General features: G+C 42.7%; 1 protein-coding gene across 3 annotated transcripts in view; it reads right to left on the bottom strand.

Annotated features, from left to right (window-relative positions):
* Positions 1-19,410, bottom strand: part of SLC66A2 (solute carrier family 66 member 2) — a 65,493-nt gene that overhangs the window by 7,031 nt on the left and 39,052 nt on the right. For all 3 annotated transcript variants that reach the window (XM_052801302.1, XM_052801392.1, XM_052801463.1), the window contains one exon: positions 12,989-13,205. In XM_052801302.1, coding sequence (XP_052657262.1) covers positions 12,989-13,205 — 217 coding nt within the window. The remainder of the gene's footprint in view (positions 1-12,988; positions 13,206-19,410) is intronic.

Here is a 19,410-nt window from a genome sequence, read left to right as displayed (position 1 = left end):
TGTTGCCCTGATGTAATTACATCCTGCTACAGTCACAAACTCAGTGCTAATTGTGCTCAGACAGTCAATGAACTCAAAAATCCTAAGTTATTTTCAATAACAGAAAAATGAGTATAATTTATTGACCTTTATCTACTTTGAAAATTGCTTTTTGTTTTCCTTCTATCTCAGGCAACTGGAACTACAAAGAGGAGACTTAGCCTGGACACTTTCTTGTTCAAGAATCAGTGAAAGTTGACCACAACTTCCCCACATCATGGCCAAGTGCTAGACCAAGCCACAGGTGATGCCAGATTCAAAAATCTGACTTTTTAAATTGCCACAGTTTCAGACATTTCTTCATATATTAGCGCTTGACTTTCATTTATGTTAAAAAATGGTGACAGTTCTTTAAATGACTGGGGATATAAAAGCAGAATAAAATCATTTAAGAGCTGACAATCTAGTATTTCCTTCAGGAATAAGGTCCACATCGAAACAGCCTGTCAATGAGTATTTTGAATACTGCATTTGGTTTTGGGAAGCGAAGAAGAGGGTACAGAAGGTATCTTTCCTGCAACCTTTTAAGCTGTTACCTCCCACAAGCCATTTGCATGGGAATGTCTGGAAGAGAAAGCAGATTCAGTTATAACATCCTGACTTTGGAAAACTTTCAGCTCCCATTTGCAGCTCCAAAATAGTCTGCTTAGAGAAGACAGCAAGCATCCGTAACACTGCACTTCAATCAGAGGCTGGCCTGCCTTCAACAGTGAAACACAGACCGGAAAACATGAAAGCCAAATGCCATGGTATTTTTAACACTGCACAAAACAAACAAAAACTAATAAATAAAGCATTCGCTCCTAACAAAAAGCCATATGGCTTAACAAAAAAGGAGTTCTCCTGATGATAACCAAACTGTTTAGCCTGTCAAAAATTATTAAAAGGTGAAAAAAAAAAAAAAAGAGAAGAAGAAAACATTGGGACCAGATATCCAAAGTGTCTGAAGTTTGAAAATCTGGAAACTAAACATGCATACCCTAAGACAGGTCCTTCTGCGTGAGCAAGCATAGATCTTGTTTTTAAATACTGCACAGCCAGCTGGGAATCCAGGCACGAAACTGTTCACCAGTCCTGCGTGCTCTGCCTCGACAAGAGCGCCTTACCTCACTTCTCAACAATTCCTCTGAGGCTGGAGCAGCACTGACCATCTCCAGAGGGAGCCATTTGTCCAGCCCCGCAATGCTAGCAGGAGCTCAGAGCAGCATGCAGCAGGAGAGATCCAGCATTTATTTTGGATCTCTGGAACAGAGTTAAAGCAGTTGAGTTGAAGCTGCGTCCATGAGCAATCGATACCACAGAGGGCTCCAATACAAGAGCAAACTATCTGAAAGCTCCTGTGATTTTCAAGGACTGTATATGTCACTGAGGAAAGACGAAATGGAGGATTTCACTCTGGAACATCATCAGGCAAACCAACCCAGAAAGATGCACTCTAAAGTGATTGTTTGTTGGCAGCTTCTTTTTTAATATTTGCATTTTATGCAGACTCACAAATAAACAACAAAGTTTTATGGAAAAATAGGGTAAACAGGTATTTGTCAATTATTTTTCTTCATTAACATCTGTTTTCTAAACCCCCACGAGCAGCAGGGAGTCAGGCATTTTGACCCCACTTAGCACATCCACCACCCAAAAGCCAGTAGTTGTTAGAACATGTCTGTGGAAGGAGAGTCAAGGGTAAACTACAAGACACGCAACATGGGGCTGGGGCTGGTGGATAGCCCAGGACTACTGGTATGGCCTCTGGCTATTTCAAGCAGCTATGCCTGAAGTTTAGTCTGTACGGGTCCAGAAACTGGTAACCCTTAACAGCTACAAAATATTTCTAGTACTCTACAACTTGTGCTGCAGAAAGACGGGCAGCAGGTCCTAACAGCCTCAAATACCCCAAGTCTGTGCAGCAAGTGTGAAAATAAATCTCTTCTGTGGATCCGAGGAAAGACTTGAACCACAATTCCCACCAGTGCCCTTCCTGCCAGGAGACACAAATGGATGCTGGCCAGACTGCAAAGCTCAGGTCTGCTCAGACATGTGGTACAAACACGTATGAGAGTGGCTCTGCTTCTGCTGCTGAGGGATTTGGAAGCTTTGAGACCTGCTGCCATGACAGGGAGCGGCTTTCCTCAGGTGCCGGGGCAGCAAATCACGCCCTGCACTGCTCGCAGTAATGCAGTCAGCTGCCAACGCACACAGCAGCGCGAGCTTGATGTAAATGGTGTGCAGCACACCTAAATTACACCACCCTTCACAGCATCTCACTCGTGAAGTTGTTCTTGAGTATCTGTCCCCCTTTCCCTGTCTCTCACCGCCCGCTCAAGGCATTACAATCAATGGAGCTGTAGGCACAGCTGCTGGCTGATGCTGCTCGAGATGCTCTCGTGCTGCCCATCTACTCTCCAGCCGCTTGGCACAGCTAGCTGAACCAGTCACCTTGCCACCCCCGGGGCCCCACATCACCCACTGAAAGGTGGGTGGTGAAAGGGCCATCCCCATGTCCCAAATGCCATGCAGCCAGCCGGCAGCAAATCCTTCCTACAGCTCGTCTCCCTGCACGGAGAATTGGTCCCCCACACCCCAGCTGCTGCAGCCTGCCCACGGCCAGGAGGGACACCGCTGCTATGCCCCGCAGTGCTAGTGCTAAGAGATGGCAAGATAATGTCCCTGTGTAACACCATTCAGTGTATTTCCTCCTCTAGTTCTAAATAACTTGGGACACATTCAATTTGAAAGGTAATAAAAACATGGGAGGGAATAGAGCTTTGCTTCAGCACAGCTGCGTATCCCAAGGCTCGAATCGTAACGCTTTTAAATCTTCCTTTCTTCCTGCCCTAGACAACAAAGAAACGATCAGACTCTTCATCCAATTTAACTTGAGGTAATTGCAGCACATTTTTCCCCTTCATCTTCATATGGTAACCAGTACATAGGCTGAGCGTGCTTTTAGTATTCCAATTCAATAACTGCAATTATCACTTTGGTCAACATACACAAGATAACAGTCCTAGCTCTAGTGCCTACCTTGTCCTGGATGACTAGCGTGCAGTGGCTGTCTCCAAAGCCAGCGCCCCTGAGGACAAAATCTAATGACATTACAGTCATTACTTTTCATAAATTAATCACATCCTTCAGCTAGTAAAATGCTTCTCATATTCTAAGAAAACACTGGAGAAATGAAAATCCCAAACACACTAGTGTGTAAAATAAGTGATCACTCAGGGACAAAGTCATACCTTCTAGTCAGCTTACTCCCTGGAAATAAGGTAAGATTTTTGCAAGAAACAAAGCTCATATTCTCCTCAAAAACGCTTTACCGTTTATAAGGAAACAACCCCTTGCAAGCTCTGTATGAAGGTATGTCAGTGTCTAAGTCTTCATATGAAATACCAGGTTTTCCCCCTTCCTTCCACATGCACGTGCATGCACAGAGGTACAGAAGTGAAGTTCATGGCGACGGTGATGCACCATACACGTGTGCTGTTCTCAAAGCAAAGCCCAGCAGGAAGGCTGTGTTCGTCAGAAGGTGCCACCACAAACCAACACTTTGAGCAACTTCCCATGTGCATGCAGCATTACCACTGACCCACAGTGGCTGCAGAGCGGTGCTTTAAAGCCCTGCTGAGGACAGAACTGAATGCTGTAGGGAGGAAATGAAAGCATCACAATCACATCCCACACACAGTAGCATGACACAAATCTTAACATTTCAGCCCAAGTAGGGTCTTTGCAGTTCAGAAAGGACAGACATCCCCTAGCCTATCTTCATTCCCAAACTCTTGCCATCTGCCCCTTTGCACACTATGAATCCTGTTTCAGGAAATTCTCTAACACAAGACTTAGTAACTGAAGGGAGAGGGCTTCCACCACTACCATGAAAGCTTACCTGACAATGCCAGGACATCTTGCTTGGCATATAATTGCATTCCCTTATGTGGACATATATCATTCCCAGCCATCCTCCCCGGAACAAATTAAAACCCTACCTTTGAGCCTTGCTGAAACACCTTTTTCTGACAAGTTTTGTTTCTTTCTACATCCCACCCAAGAATGCTAGAAGCACTTCCTCCCGTCTCAGTTTTCAGGCAGATCATCCAACATGCCGGCCACTGCACTTCCCTCTGTTCTTCTTCTTCTGTTTGCTTGCCCCTCTGTGTCTGAGGAGCAGGGGACCAAATGCACCATTGCAGGTCAACTTCTAGTAGAAAATCTCTTGTCTTTCTGGACCACCCTGCAAAGTCACTTCCCAGCCTAAGTTCCACCAACCTCTTTTTCCTGCTGTTCTGGCTCATCTATTAACCACTTAAATGACTCACCACTCTGCTCACTTTACAGATCTTCATCACAGTCAGTATTACTATTACTGCTATTTGCATCCTTGCATCTCAACCTACATTTCTCCAAACCCAAATCTCATTTTACTTCCAGTCCGTATTTCTAATCCCACTCAGTCCTACTGCACTGAGGGGGATAATTCTGCAACCACAAAGTAGATAATTTATCCCACTTACACAACTGGCTGCGGTGAACTCTGGCAAAACAATACAGGTGCTGGAATTTCAAGAACTGATGCACTTTTGTTCCCAAATTTGTTAGGGAACAGAGGAAAAAGACATTTTTAGAAAACTTTCATCTCTCAGGTGGCTCTGAGCTCAATTAAGCTCAGTTCTGACCTTTTGTGACTTGGCAAGACCTGACCTTAACTATGCAAAATACCTTGCATGACACTTCCTTGCCAGCAGAAAATAAGAGTGCCCAAACTTAATGGAATGTTTTTGTAACAGAAATACAATAAATTTTCTCTTGTATTTCAAATTTTCAGGGCACAGAGAAAAGCACCAACTGAAGAGAGCACTGATTAGACATGCCTGCAGTGCTTTATTCCTATTACTGTAAAGAAGCCTTGAACTATTTGTAAAAGATGAATGCTTTCGGTTTGAAGTCATTTGCTTTGAATTTGCTTTTTGAACTGATGGGATGAGGTGCCAAGGGAAGAAAAATGAGAAAGAGGTTCAATATGTGCAAGAGCTTTAGCAGTCCACACTGTGCTACAATCTGGACGATGCTTAAGGGAAGTGGATACTCCTGCTCACACTATCAGAAGGGCTGGGAGGGTGAGGGAAGGAAGGTCTCCCATTCCCTCCTGGGTTTTTCCACCTGCCTCTGAAATCCTCAGATGTGTTGAGTGAGTGCACAGGGCACAAAGAACCGTCTTTGGAGCCTTGTGTTGTGCTACTGCAGGTCTTGAGAGAACAGCTGTGGGGAGACACAGCAGGCAAGCACGGAGGTGAGTGCGGTGCTGACCCCAGCACAGCAACCTGCAGGCCACATGTCCACAGGGAGTCAAGCAGAAAGCGCAGGTCCTTGAACCTGGAGCACTGATCACAGGTCTGCTGTAACTGAAGAAAGGGTGTGGAGACGAGGACAGAATCTGTTTGCTTCCTGGGATCAGAACAAAATGGTTTCGATCTATCTGTTCACATGCTGATGGGACTCTGCCCTCATCCTGAGTGCACTGAAGAAAGACCAAGCCTGTTTACTTTCCTGATGTAGTTAAGACTTGAAAGGGAGAAGAAACCAGAAATCTTCTGAGGACTAGAGACCACTTTCTTCAACCTCTTAACTTTAAAACAGCCAGATTCAGGAAGGGAATCTGAAGTTCCTGCTACCTATTAGAACCACAAATGAGAAGGTGAAGAGAGAAGAGAAGCTGTAAGTCGTAAGCCTTACAGTTGTACAAAAACCTGGTCCATCCAGTCATGAAAATTGTTTACTGACTGCTCCCCAAACTCCTGCAAACCTGGATGTGTATGCAAAGTCCAAAAATTAGAAACCCCGGACTATTTTATATAAAGGCCACCATAAAGGACAACAGTAACCAGCTGATCAGTGCCACAGTAGGGAAAGAAGAAATGTCACCAAAGCAAAACAATGAAACAAGTAAAACTTCCCCAGAAAATTGTATGATGCTGGCTGAAGCCTCAGAAGCAATGACAATGATTTTTGCAGACCCACAGAGAAAACTAAAGAACTGAGTAGAAAGAGCGAGCATTTAGGGAGACAAATTAATACAATCACAGAACTACAGTAAATGTTAAGAATAGTTTAACATAGGCCATTTGTAAGCACACTGACAGACAGTTTTGATTAACTTAGTGCAATAGGAAAGGCAGTGAAACTAAGGAATGGCCTATACAACATTAAGTACTAACCACTTTTTAGTAGTGCTAATAATTTTGGATTTACCCAATGTGTTTCTGGCTCACACTTAAGACCTTGATTTCTTCATTTGCCAGGGTCCCAGATTTACATTTTAGTTCCTAATTATTCTCTTGAAAACTATTTTGTCTTATATGACTTAGTCCCTTATGATTGTCTGTACAATGCTTTCTGTAATGAAAACCTGCTTCTCATTAGGTCAGCTGATTTAAACCCCCAAAACCATTCTGCCCTTTTTTTTTTTTTTTTTTAAACTAAATGGCCCCCACTTCCCGTACCCCTATTCCACCTTCTCCGTTTTGACTGTTTAATATATAAAGCAGCTACTATTTTAAGAATAAGAGTAGACACTGTTATACACTGTTATATCAGCATCTAGAGGCTACAATTCCAAAGCCTGAGAGAAACAGTTCTCTCTCTTAAGCACCGGACAGGCCACAATGCACTACTAACTCAGGTCACCATTGTACTGGCCAGTGTCTGCTTTATGTATATGGCATACTCAGAAAAAGGAAATCTGTAGGCATCCATTATCCCTACTCATACTACTTTGATTTTGCTCTCATCCATGCAATTTCTGTCAGTGAGAAACAGGAGCTGGGGGAAAAAAAAAAAAAAAGAAAAAAAAAAGAAAAAAAAAAAGAAAAAATCAATACTACCATTGCCTGCATCATCCTCTTTTAACTTTCCTTCTTTTTAGCACTTTTTAAGTCCTTTTCCAGTTAATTTCTCTTACTCCTTCACTGAAGCTCCCCAAAGAAGGACAGATATCTAACAAAGTTGCTCTAACAGATGTCAATTGCATCTAACATCTCTTTTCAATGGAACTAAATTTATTCTTTAGTTAAGAAGCTAATGCATAGTTAGTGCCTGAGCAGAAACATCCACAACTCTTGATACTTCTCTCTAGCTTAGGGGTTTTTCTTCTTTTAAACAGCAGAACTCCAAAGAAGTAACTCACTGGAGCTGTTTTACCTATTCACTATTCAAAAATTCCCTCAGGCTAAAAATCCCAAGAAACCACAGCAGTGGCATTTTTAGAGCACTTGCCTGATCTCCTTAAATCTAAAATCTCACTAGAGGAGGTGGCCAGACAATGGTTAGCCAGTCCTGAATAAAGCCGCCTACATCTGTTCATCACAGCACCTGGCTAATCCAATACAGGCAGAAAATCTAGCAGCTCGCATTAATCTTCACAGAGTTTGAATAAAGCCAGGATTTGTCTCTGGGACAAACACTGTCTTCAGAAGTCAAAAGTTTCTCTTAAAAATAATACAAAGAGCTGCATGTGTCAAAGGAAAAAGCTATAGAGCAGTACTAAATAAAAGCACCCCACAACAAAAATTTTATCTCCCTAAGAAATACTGTCTCCTAGAATTTTTAATATTATCTATAAGGGAAAAGAGGAAATATCATCTCAGTATATACATTTAATATCATTTCTTTCTTTCATACCTCCTTACACTGCACTTATTTCACTGGATACATTTCAGATAAATGCCTGCTCATAACTAGCTCACAGCTGCAGCGCACCTCATAAAACACTTCTGAATGGAAAAGCATTCTTAAAATTTGCAACTCTTGGCTCCAGCAGCTTCTGAGACAAAAATGCCAACTGCTTCTCCTTCAGTGACTTACGGTTTTTAAAACAGGGTAATCACAGTGACTGACCCAGTACTACCACAGGAGGGACTAAATTAATATTTTCTTTATTTCATCACAAAATAATCCGATTGAATGCAATACTGGGAGTTTCCCCATTGAGCCTTTTCAGGCCAGATTTCTCAAGACAGGCTCATATCAACACATAAGCAGAGTAACTGGTTGTGCCGACTGTCTCTGGGCGGCAAAGTTTTAACCCTTTGACCCAACGTCAGCCAAACGTGACAAAGATGTGCAGAAAGGAGGACCCTTTCAAGCAGACTGAAAACTGGCCACGGGCTAGAAGAGAGACCTGGGAGACAGCTCGCAGGGGGACGATGCAGCCCTTCCCTGGTTCCGTCCCTCCGACCCTGCAGCTGCGCAAGCAGCCCTGAGCCCGGCACGGGCAGCCAGGAAGAGACAACAGCGGGCACCAGGAGCTCAACAACCGCTGCAAGAGAACCTTGCTTATTGGACCCACGTGCTTCCACGCTAACCATTGATGGGCACATTTGGGTATCACCTGGACTGTGGTTTCTGAGACTTCAAGATATGCAGCCCTGCTCAGTCCCACTGCCAGACTTCTTTCTTGGACCTGGGGAGATTCTGCCATCCAGCGGCTCCGAACTCCAAGCACTGCCTGAAAAGAAACCATTGCTCCGTGGGGTTGGAGCAGCAGCTGACAGTCAAAAAGGGTCACCGCCAGGTGATTCTGATGAGCTTTTGTGAAAAACTTTCAACAAAGGACAGTTATTTTTTCCAGAGCAGAGCAGGGCAGCGCAGCAGACAGGAATGCACTACAACAGACTGTCCTGGAGCAAATCCACTCGCGTACGGTCCCAGGGTTAACAGGTCCCTGAGTAGGACAGCACACCCACAGCTTTGTCACAGACATACAGAGGAACACCGTCCATCCTCCTCCTCTGGTGGAGGGAGGTCCTATGGGATTATGATGAGTGCAAAATAACACCAGTGCCTGCAGGAGCCTGTGCCACCCACAGAGATGAGGTTCTCCCCACCCCTGCGCAAAAGCACACACTTCCCCGCTGCAGGAGCTCCACAAAGCTGTTGTCCCCACAAGGATGTGATTTTCCCAATGAAATGACCAGCAGGTCCCTACCTCTGTGTGCAGCGGCACTGCTGCCAGATCCAGAGCCAACCTTCCCTCCATCTCCGCTGCCTCATGTTGAACACTATCCTTTCTCATGACTGCAGTTTATTAGAAGGGGAAAGTATCTTAGAAGGAATGGGGACAGAAAGATAAGTAACAGAGGAAGTTCTTGTCTGTATGGTTTTTGTCACAAAGCAAAAGCAGTTAGTAATACGAGGAGCATCCGATCCCAACTGTAGTTGAGTCAGCATCTCTGCCTCCTGAAGATGGGAGAGGACAGTTGGTTTCGGTGTCAAGATCTTGAAATATTTTACCGCATAATATAAAAAAAAAAGTACAAGTGATGAGCAATCTTTTAGCCTCATAATGCCTTTTTTTCCCATATAACAGGATGCCTCCTATATTCCACAGCTCTTAAGTTTTGACGTTGCTTTCCTCCTTTTTCTAACCGATGCAAACATAATCATGCTTATGATTCTAATCCATCCCGATAACAATTAATGTCATTAAATTACTCTTTTACTAGGTGACTGGACAGAACTAGTTTAGTTCTTGAACTGAATGGAGATTAAATTAAGTGATTATTTCCTTGATAGGTATTAACACAAGTCATTAAAAAAGCACTTCTATCAAGGTTAGTACCATAATTAATAGAAATATTCAAAAGTACTTAAACGCTTGAACAGAGCTCTAAGTTTCTATAAAGTACTAATTCCAAAAGTAATCAGGTGAATTGTCAAAGAGAACATAATGAAACTTTCTGTTCCTTTGACTGGCTTAGTTCTGTTTACTTAATCATGGGAAAACTTCCACCCTTCAATCGTCAGCCCACCAGGACTTACTACACTGTCTTCCCTCCATAAAAACTGTTACTCAGCATGCTTTCTGCTTTTATTGTTTACACCTCTTTCCAACTTCTCCTTTGGTCTCTGCTCTCTGAGAACACAGGAGGAAACTACAGAACTTAGTAGTGATATTGCTACAAAAAGAAGGAAAATGAAAGAAGTAGGGAGAAATGAAAATGTAAATAAAAATAAGAGGAACTCTATCCAGCAGAATTGAGATATGAAAGAACTGGAAGACTCATTCTCTGCAGCACTACAATACACATAACAGCCATGCCCTGTTACAATAAACATAACTGACTCGCTGCAGCTGTCCTCTGGATGTTTACCTCAGACACTGAGCACATTTTCAGTAAGGAACTTTTCAGACAGTAGCAGATTGAAAAACAGAGGCGAGATGATGGGACTCTTTTCACAACAGACTCCCAAAGGACATCCTGCTTGTCACCACAGCCACCTGTCCCATTTACCTCTCTCATGGCCTCTGGTCTCCAAGTTTGTTTACTGGGAAATGACTGCTACCTCAAGCATGAGATGTCCTCAACTTCTCATTTAAATAGAAAGGGGTGATTTGGGGGGGGGGGGGGCTATGGGGTTATTTGTTTGCCGCCTTGTTTTAGAAACAGTACAACGTCTCAGGAGTCTGGCAGGATACCCTGATCAGATGTGGCCACATACTGGAACCTTATTCTCCATTTCTATTTTGTCAGTTTACATTTAGGAAAGGAATTATTTGCTAAACTAGAAACAGACTTATCACCTGCTGTGCCCCATTCTGCCCCAATTCAGAGACAGATGCATGTTGCTGCTTTTCTCAGCCAAGCCATGAGGACCTCCAAACAAGCCATTCTCTGGCAGTAGTAAAGGCTGTGGTGTTCATCAGGGACATAGGCTCCACTCATGCACCACAGGTGACAGAACTACTGTGGTTTAAGAAGTTACCACCTCTAACTAGGATGTGATAATTGTCCAAAAGGTCACTAAACAGAACAGCTTAATTCTCATTGCTCTTAAGTAAATAACTGCACAGAGCGGTGGGCATCAACTAGCCCCCAGCTGGTAAATACCCATGCAAGCTCATAAAATTAAGTCGTACGAGTAGCCTGGCTGGACTGTTACATGCTCCCTTCAGTGGTTCCAGGACTGGGGTCTCTTCTCTGACATGCTTTTAGACAGAGAAGCAGGCACAGGAGGGGAAGTTCAGAAGCAATATTTCCAACAGCTCCTTCAACAGAAGGTAATACGCTAGCGGATGTCACTCTCACAGTACGAACAGCCCGGTAATGCTTACAGACCATCAAGTCAACTCAGGATTGCATGGTGCTAGGAAGTATGTGTGGTGTGTATATATATATATATATATGTAAGCTGAAAAAAGAAAGAGTACTAACATGCATTTGCATGAACATACTAACATACTCCAACTGCAGTTTAGCAGCATAAGCTGTATATTGTCTCATCAGTCCCCAGACCCATCGATGTCCAATGCCGTGCAAAGTACTGCTTCAAGAGTAGAACCAGAAAGGGGAATGCATTCTGGAAAACCTGTGGGCACAAGCGATATGGAGGGTGGCTGTTGCTGGACCTGGTTCTGTTTGATGGCAAGGGAATGAGAGCTTTTATGCTATTTTCTCTTGACTAAACACAGCACTCTCTTGCCAAGCAGTTTTAGATGAGAATTCTGCAATTCTGTGCTTAATGCTTTACAAAGAAACTGTTGTGAAGAACAAAGGGGTTTTTTCTCCTTTTGCTAAATAGCATATACAGGAAATTGGAAACCTGAAACTCAGGTCCCCAGAGAGGAGCTAAGGAAAAGCAAAACACTATCTGGCAGCAGCGATCATAATATGGCATTATGATTCACAGATAAAAAACACAAAGGGAAAAGTCAAACCAGAGCATAAAGAAGGTCTAGTAGGTAAATTGCCTTCTGGATATCACAGGTACAGAATTTTCCAAGGCAGCGTGTGCATCAAAAACACCCCAATATTTTGGAATTAAGTCCTGACTCACTCTGTACCAAAGGGGCTCCCAATCAGAAAATGCCTTAAGCATCAAAGGAAATTTCTGAACAATTCCTCAACAATATTTCAAGCTAGAAAAGAACTTAAAGTATAAGCATCTCCAAGCCAAACAAGTAAAAGGAACAATGTCAACAAAGGACAGAATTGCTTTGGTTTGGGGACAGTGGGGAGTGGTTATTTGTTTTGACCAAGGTAAAAATTATCCCAGCAAGTTTAAAAGCAATGAAAGAGAAGTCACTGCACAACAATGAAAGAGAAGACAGTTAGAGTCTGTTAGTCACAAATGATCACAGCACTCCATGAACTGAATTTGCTGCTGTACTCTTTCTACAGACCAGTGCACTGATGCACCACAGTGAACATTTTCTCTCCTAAAAAGCTTTACAAGTTGCCTTTGCAATTTGGAAATCTTAGTGTTATCATTGAGATATCCAGTAAATGGTATGAATAGATAATCCAGTTTAACGCCCCAACAATGGGCACAAGATTAAAGTTTTCTGTCCTACACTTGTTTACAGAGGGTTTTCCCAGTCATGACTGTAAACATCTCGTTTGAGCTTTTTTAGATGTCAGTTACAAGCTTTGACACAAAAATAAATACTGATGTCATTTGCTACATGCATAATAATGTATTACAAAAAAGTGAGGAGTAGATATGTAAAAAAAAGTGATGAGCTAGTATGTGAGTTACACTGACAGTTACTCGCTGCAGGCTTAAAATATTTTCTTCCTCTTTATTACTTTGGATATGCAAGATCTCTTTAGTTCATTTCTAATTACCAGCATAGCACAGCTCGAGTGGAACTGCAATATGTTGCTAATGGCAACAGCAGTAGTTTTACGTGTTTATTACGCTAAAACGTGTTTCACCTTGGAACTGTCCGGCTGGACTTAGACAATGGGTCAAACCTCAGAGGTGTAACGCAGCTCCCACTGCCTTCAGCAGTGCTGCACCAGCTCCTACTGACAGAGAATCTACTCCAACAGCTGCTGTATTTTCAAGTAAAATTTAGAAAGATGACATTGCCCTCCCTAGAAGAGTATTCCCACACTACACAAAGGTTTACCTACATACACACACTTAAGTGTTTTATGCAAGACAAACACCATACCTCATTCCTTCTGTAGACCTATTCTGGTAGTTACGGTAGAGCTGGGGAACACCTAACATCGCCTCGGTGAACACTGCAAGGAAGCCCAGCGTTTCCACAAAGAGAGATGAGTCAAGCCAGAGGTAAGTGATGTAACCGGTCACACCAGTGAAGGTCAGGACACACTGCACGTAGTCTGTAAACTTGCTCCAATGCCAAAAATAGTTCAAGTCAAAATCTGCAACAGAACAGGAATGGAAGAGGAATAAATAATGTTTTCCCAACCAGACTCAAAGTTAATCAGGGTGGAATTGAGAACTGGGAAGTGCGAGGGAGCCACTGTCAGTCTTCGGAGGCAGGGGAAAATAGAAAGCAAGGGAAAGTATTAAAAAAATAAAACCAAACCAACCAACCACACAAACCCAAAAGAACAAACAAAAAACCATCAAACTCAAAACCAACAAGAAAAATAAAAAATAGGACTGTTGATTTGGAAAACATTTTTGGGGGGGTATTCAATAAAGAAGCAATAAAACAAAAAACTTGCAAACTACCAAAATATTTACAAAGATGGCTTTTAAAGAGAAAGCATTGACCTTCAGGTATCAAACATGAAGAACTCTGGATATAACTCTATCAGAGTTGGCATAGGAAGTGTTTCACAATAAACTTCACAATACTAAGCACAGGCCCCCACAGGTGAAGGGCAAGCTGCCATGTGCAGCTGGTACAGCTTTACTGAGATAGGTGCAAGACCGTGACAAGAATCCCCGCTGGAACAAGGCCTCCCACAGACGTCACCACTTTTCACTCCAAGGGCAAAATGCACTTCGCTCTTGCCTTTGCCAGTACCAATGAGTGCAGGGTGCGCAGCCATTTCTACGTCCATCAGAACAGAACACTATACCACAAAACACAATATCCTCTCTTGAGAGAAGGACAGAAAGAACAAACCAACCATGGAATTTCCTTGGCACATTAACAGCATACCACTGGAAGATATGCATCTATCTTATTGATGAATAATAAAACCCCATTACCGTTGACTGTACAGCAAAATAACAACATAATTTTGAATAATAAGAACTCTGAAATAACTGTTCATTAGCAGGTGCTGTTCATGTCTTCCTTTCTTAAAAGCACTCGAAGTTAAAAATACTTACATCAGACCAACTGGATTCTGTTAATTATCAAGATGATGAACCATCGTCCTAACAGGGTTATTACAACCAGCCCAAATATGTGCAACACATTGGCACATCACTAGAAGGTTTCTGTGGCTGCCTCCTCAGCAGAACTACAGAATGCTACAAAAAAGTCCTACTGTTAACTCAGGCAAGGAAGACATTGACCTCCGCTGACTAACACTAACAACAAATTCAGTGAAATGGAAATACAGACACTTAGCTGCCTAATGATACATACACATGTCAAATAATAGTTTCATTTTCTGCATCTTTTCACACTTTCATAGCATCTGTCTGGCCCTCAGACACTTCTATTAACTAGTCTCCCCTTTTTAGTACTTGGCAAACCCATGCCTCAAGACAACTACTGACTGCATCCAGCTGAGTCATTTTACTTTGCCACACAAAGAGGAAGGCAAAACTGGCCAGGAGCCATACCCAACCTGTAGCATTGTCGGCCGTCACCCAGAACTGCATTAAATAACCTGTGGCAAAGCCACTGTCAATATAATGTTGACCTTCAGTATTTTATGGCAGCGGCTCCTCAGCCTCAGAATTCAGGGACACAAGACTAAATAAAAGGTAGACTCAGTGCTGGCACAGCCCACGCAGCACGTGAGCATCAGGCATTTCTGGAGCTTTGTGAAGGCTTTCTTTTTTGGAGGTGAAGGAAGAACAGAACAGAATGAGGCAGAAAAGGGAAGGCACAAGACAACCACAACCCAAGGCAGGAAAAACATTATCCATTTTAATTTATCTCTAGTGCATTTTCTGGAGAGGAGCAGAGGCAACAAGAATCTCTGACAAAGTAGAAGGAATAAGAGACACCCAAAATTCCCATTCCTTTCACTTTGCCTGATCTACTTCTAATTTTGCCAGCTTCATGAGCAATACCAAGCAAATGGTCTGACCCAGCATAACAAATCTGACACTACACAACTGTTAAATTTGCAAGAGATGCTCTCTGGGACAGATGCATTTAGGCTTACAATGGGGACAGAATAAAGTACAGCAGAAGAAAAGGGGATGAAGAGAAAGGTAAAGTTGGTGAGGTTTCAGGCCGTTTAGAAAAGCAACCTCCATTCTGGAAAAGGAGAGCTACTGATGGCTTTTGAGTAAGACATAACTACTACTTTTACCAGATTATTTCTTTAAACCTTCTGAGATGTTCTCACACAGACTTCAGTTTCTTCACAGACACCTAAAGCACTGGCTTTCAATCCTCAAAAAGGCAAGTGTTTCATTTTAATTCAGAGCTCTCACATTCAAGTATGCAGGCTGCAAAACTTGCATTTACTTTCCAGCAAGGGTCATTCAACTTTGATACAGTGTTCAACAGATACTGTCTCAGACCAATACCTGAAAGCTAGCAACTGGTGGCAGCCGTAGGCAAGAGCACATGAAGCACACTCTTCCAGGCAGTTCCAGCCCTAGAAGAGACCATCTTGGGCTCTCAAGATAGCTATATAGTCACTACAACTCAAATCCTGGAATGAACAGCATTAGTTTGGATCTGGTTGCCGTGCTGCCTTGGGCATGCAAGACCCTTGGCCCCTCACTCATTAAACCCTCCCACCGGCTGCCAGGGCTATTCTGCATACAGCGTTTCTCCTCCTGCGTTCTCCACATGCTCAAGGATCCTTTTAAAATACCCATCCCTGTACACCAAATCCTTATTTCCCCAAGTTCACTTTCGTAACAGAAATGAAAGAACTAAATCTACATGGGGGTGCAGAAGTTTCAGAAGTTCATGGAACAAAAAAAGTCAACATTCACACAGCTACTGTAAGGTCAGCTACAAAATCCACGGACCCATGCGAACACTTAAACACGCAATTACCTCCTGCTATGCCAGCTTTTCATGTGCGTATTCAGTACTGCTGCACTGAACTCTATTTCCATTCATGTAAGTATATCTAACATCCCTGAACCTAGTATTAGGCAGCCAAGAAATCTGGTAATGATGATAATTTACTCATCACCTTTTGTCTGATAATCTTAAGTATTATTTCTATTATAATAACATACATAGATGAGAAAACTATCATGTGAAACAGGACTTCAACTGAAGCAGGAGAGTTAATTACTAGCACAGGAAAGAGACTGAGATTCTCTTTTGCTCAAAACTATCACAATGCTATATAGTCTTCATTTCACTATACTAGGTTATGAGTAAGAAACTAGAACGTTTCTGCTATAGATTTTGCTTGGTAATGTTTTCAAGAAAGAAAGAAAGAAAGAATGAAAGGCAAGAAAGACAGACAAAATAAGATAAGACCAATCATAACCTTGGTAATAGCCTTACAGAAAAACAGCTGAACATTTTAAAAACAATCCAATAAGCAGAGCAATTAGCGATTGTGTAACAGATGTATTTGCCAAACCCAGATGTCTTTTTCAGGACACTACACATCACCAAACTCTGCATTACCAACTACTTCCAGGAAGAAGTAAAAGAATGACTGAACTTTAAAAAAAAAAAAAAAAAAAAAAAGAAGGAAAAAAAGGTAGAGAACAGTACACCTGACCTTTCATCCAGGTCGTAGTTTCTCTGGCCCTTACTTGAACTGCTAAACTGTTTTGCCACATGATTGCTTCTTTTTAACCAAGGCTGAAGCTTATCTTCTCTGACAAATGGTTTCAAAAATTCAGAGGGGGAAAAAAAAAAAAAAATCACATACCCATCACTTCAAGATTTGGAAATAAACTGTGACTCATTTTTCCAAGTGGCTCCCTTCTCAAGGGGGTCCAAACACATTAGTTCTGTAATAGGAGCTGTATACTTTCAAAGAAAAAAAATGTTGGTTGTGCTGAGTACTGTGACAGGTACATCGAAAAAAGGCTTTTAAATGCTTAAAAACAAAAGGGAATTGTCCCTTAAAAAAAAAAAGGGGGGGGGGGGAGTTTTAAAAACAGAACAAAATCCACGTGTGTGTGCAGACCAGTCCCATCCCCCTCCATACAGAGCAATCTGCAGCAGAGGGGAGAGGCAGATACAGCCACAACTGTCCCAAGAAGATAGCCAGAGGACACCAACCAGTGCCCTGGGCCATGTCATCTGAGGTGCAGAACTGAACAAAGTTATAAATAATATTGCAAACGTTATTCACATTTGAAGAAAATTATGAATAATAAGGACGATATTGGGATTTCTGCCCCACCCCCCACACCCCTGCAAACATCATCCCTTTTCTTTAAAAGGACAAAATAAGAAATCCCACTGCACCACAATTTTTTTCTATCAAATGTCTTAAAATCTGTCCAAGTTAAATCTGGATGCATATCCTTCTATTGCCTGAAATGGGAAGGCACTGCTTGCACAGCTGACTCCATTCACAAGCTCCCCATCCCGCCGAGAGAGAAATTCATGACCCAAGTTTATAACCATACTCAGTTGATGTGGTTCAAATGATAACTCCCAGTCACTAACATCCTGGATTGATCCAAACTGGCATTACTGCAGTGAAAGGTACTATATCTTATTACACATGCCTGAGCTCTTTAATCCTCTCAGTGAGTTGCATTTTAAACATGTTAATCCATTGATAGATGAGAGATTTATGTTGGAAAATCCTATTGATGCTGGGGGAAGGAGCAGCTCAGTAGGTTCTTTGTGCACGGACTGGAGAAAAGTCTACACAGCTTGAGGGTGAAGAAAGATGAGATTAAAAGACCTCCTCTGGGAGACATATTGCATGTCAGATACAAAAAATGTAAAGCAGGCAGAGACAGCATTGCAAATAACCATGGTTAGCACTAGTCAGGCCAAAATGCAAGTAGTAAATTCAAGATTCTGGTGTGGGATAGATGCCAAGTGACACAAAGAAGAGTCCACAGTATTAACTTTCACTTAAGGATGACACAGAGGTCCAAACAGTTACATTATTTTTAGTCAAGAAGCATTTTATACCAAGTCAGCTACCATGCTAGTTCCTTTTGGGAAACTGAAGCAAAGACTTTGACATCCTAAAAATTATTTACTGTAGCTCTCAATTTCTCTTGCTCATTGCATCTTATTTTGTACTTTGACCTTTCTAATTCTGTACCTGCACCCTTGTGCTACATTCACTTGTACTTGCCTTAGCCATCTGACCTAGTTCCCACTTTTTGTCTGGCTCCTTCTTGCATCTGAGGTCAATGAAGAGCTTTCTATTTACATTCCCTGTCTTTGCAAGGTGGGAGAGTTTGCATCTGAGCCCTTTGTATAGCTTCATCAAGGAAATAAACTCTTTCCTTCTTATGAAGGCTACTGGTTTTATTTTACTGTGCTCCCTCCTGCTCATAAACACCATCAATTCATAGCCATTCACCCAAATTGCCTCCCATAATCAAACTCTTGACCTCCTGTACAAAAAACACTGCCCACTACCTCATTCTAAGAGCACGCTGGACAGTCTCTGCTCTCAAGTGCCTTTCTAAACAGATGCCTGGGTAGTTAATCCTCCTCCTCCAGGGTTACAGCTAAGTCTTGTGCTTTGGGAGACTGCAGTGCTGTTCGGAGAACCTCCAATTTCCATCGTCTAACTCTGGACCGCAGTGCCTGCCCACCTGGCCTGACTGTTCTGTCGCAGCCTACTTCTGCACACAATCAAAGGAGTCCAGCCCCAGCAGTCAGACGTCCAACGCCTCCCTTAACACTGGAATCCAAAACCTGAGGGCAGTGAAAGAGCCTGATAATGGCAATTCAGCCAACCTGGAACAGTTACAAAATGCAGTCGTGGCTGGGAATTACTTCAGGTTATTATCCATGGTCTGTTTATTGTAAAATGTACACACAGTTTGAGGCTGCAGGAGCCAGAACCTACAACTCTCTGCCCTGTCTGTGGGTCTTAAACACTAGGCTACGGCACGGCAGGCTGCCCCTCACTTGCTCTTTTTCTTGTCTCAAGAAGCTTGCGGTCTCTGCTGTAAAAGAGGTTCAGCTCTGAGCAGCAGGCAGATACAATGCCCGTCCTCATCCCACCCTGGCAACAAGGGCAACTCTTTGGACAGCTGGAAGACGCAGACTTGTATCCCCAGGCTCACAAGAGAAATTAACTCAGACCTCTCACACCTTGAGTGCTCTAAGCTACACACGGGTACCACACTCAGCAGTAGCATCTTAAAATAAATAAATTTTGCCACATCCTCTGAAGAGGACTTGGGAGGCACCTGCCACAGGACGTGAGGCCCAGGCAGTGGATTCTGAAAAGGAGACTTTTACACTTGCAGTCCTCCAGCTGCAGCAAATCCTCAGGCATTTGCCTCAGGCATTAT

This window comes from Harpia harpyja, chromosome 1, assembly GCF_026419915.1.
Source record: "Harpia harpyja isolate bHarHar1 chromosome 1, bHarHar1 primary haplotype, whole genome shotgun sequence".
In the NCBI taxonomy this organism is placed as follows: domain Eukaryota; kingdom Metazoa; phylum Chordata; class Aves; order Accipitriformes; family Accipitridae; genus Harpia; species Harpia harpyja.
The sequence above is the reverse complement of the archived record's forward strand: the minus strand, read 5'-3'. Positions and strand labels throughout refer to the sequence as shown.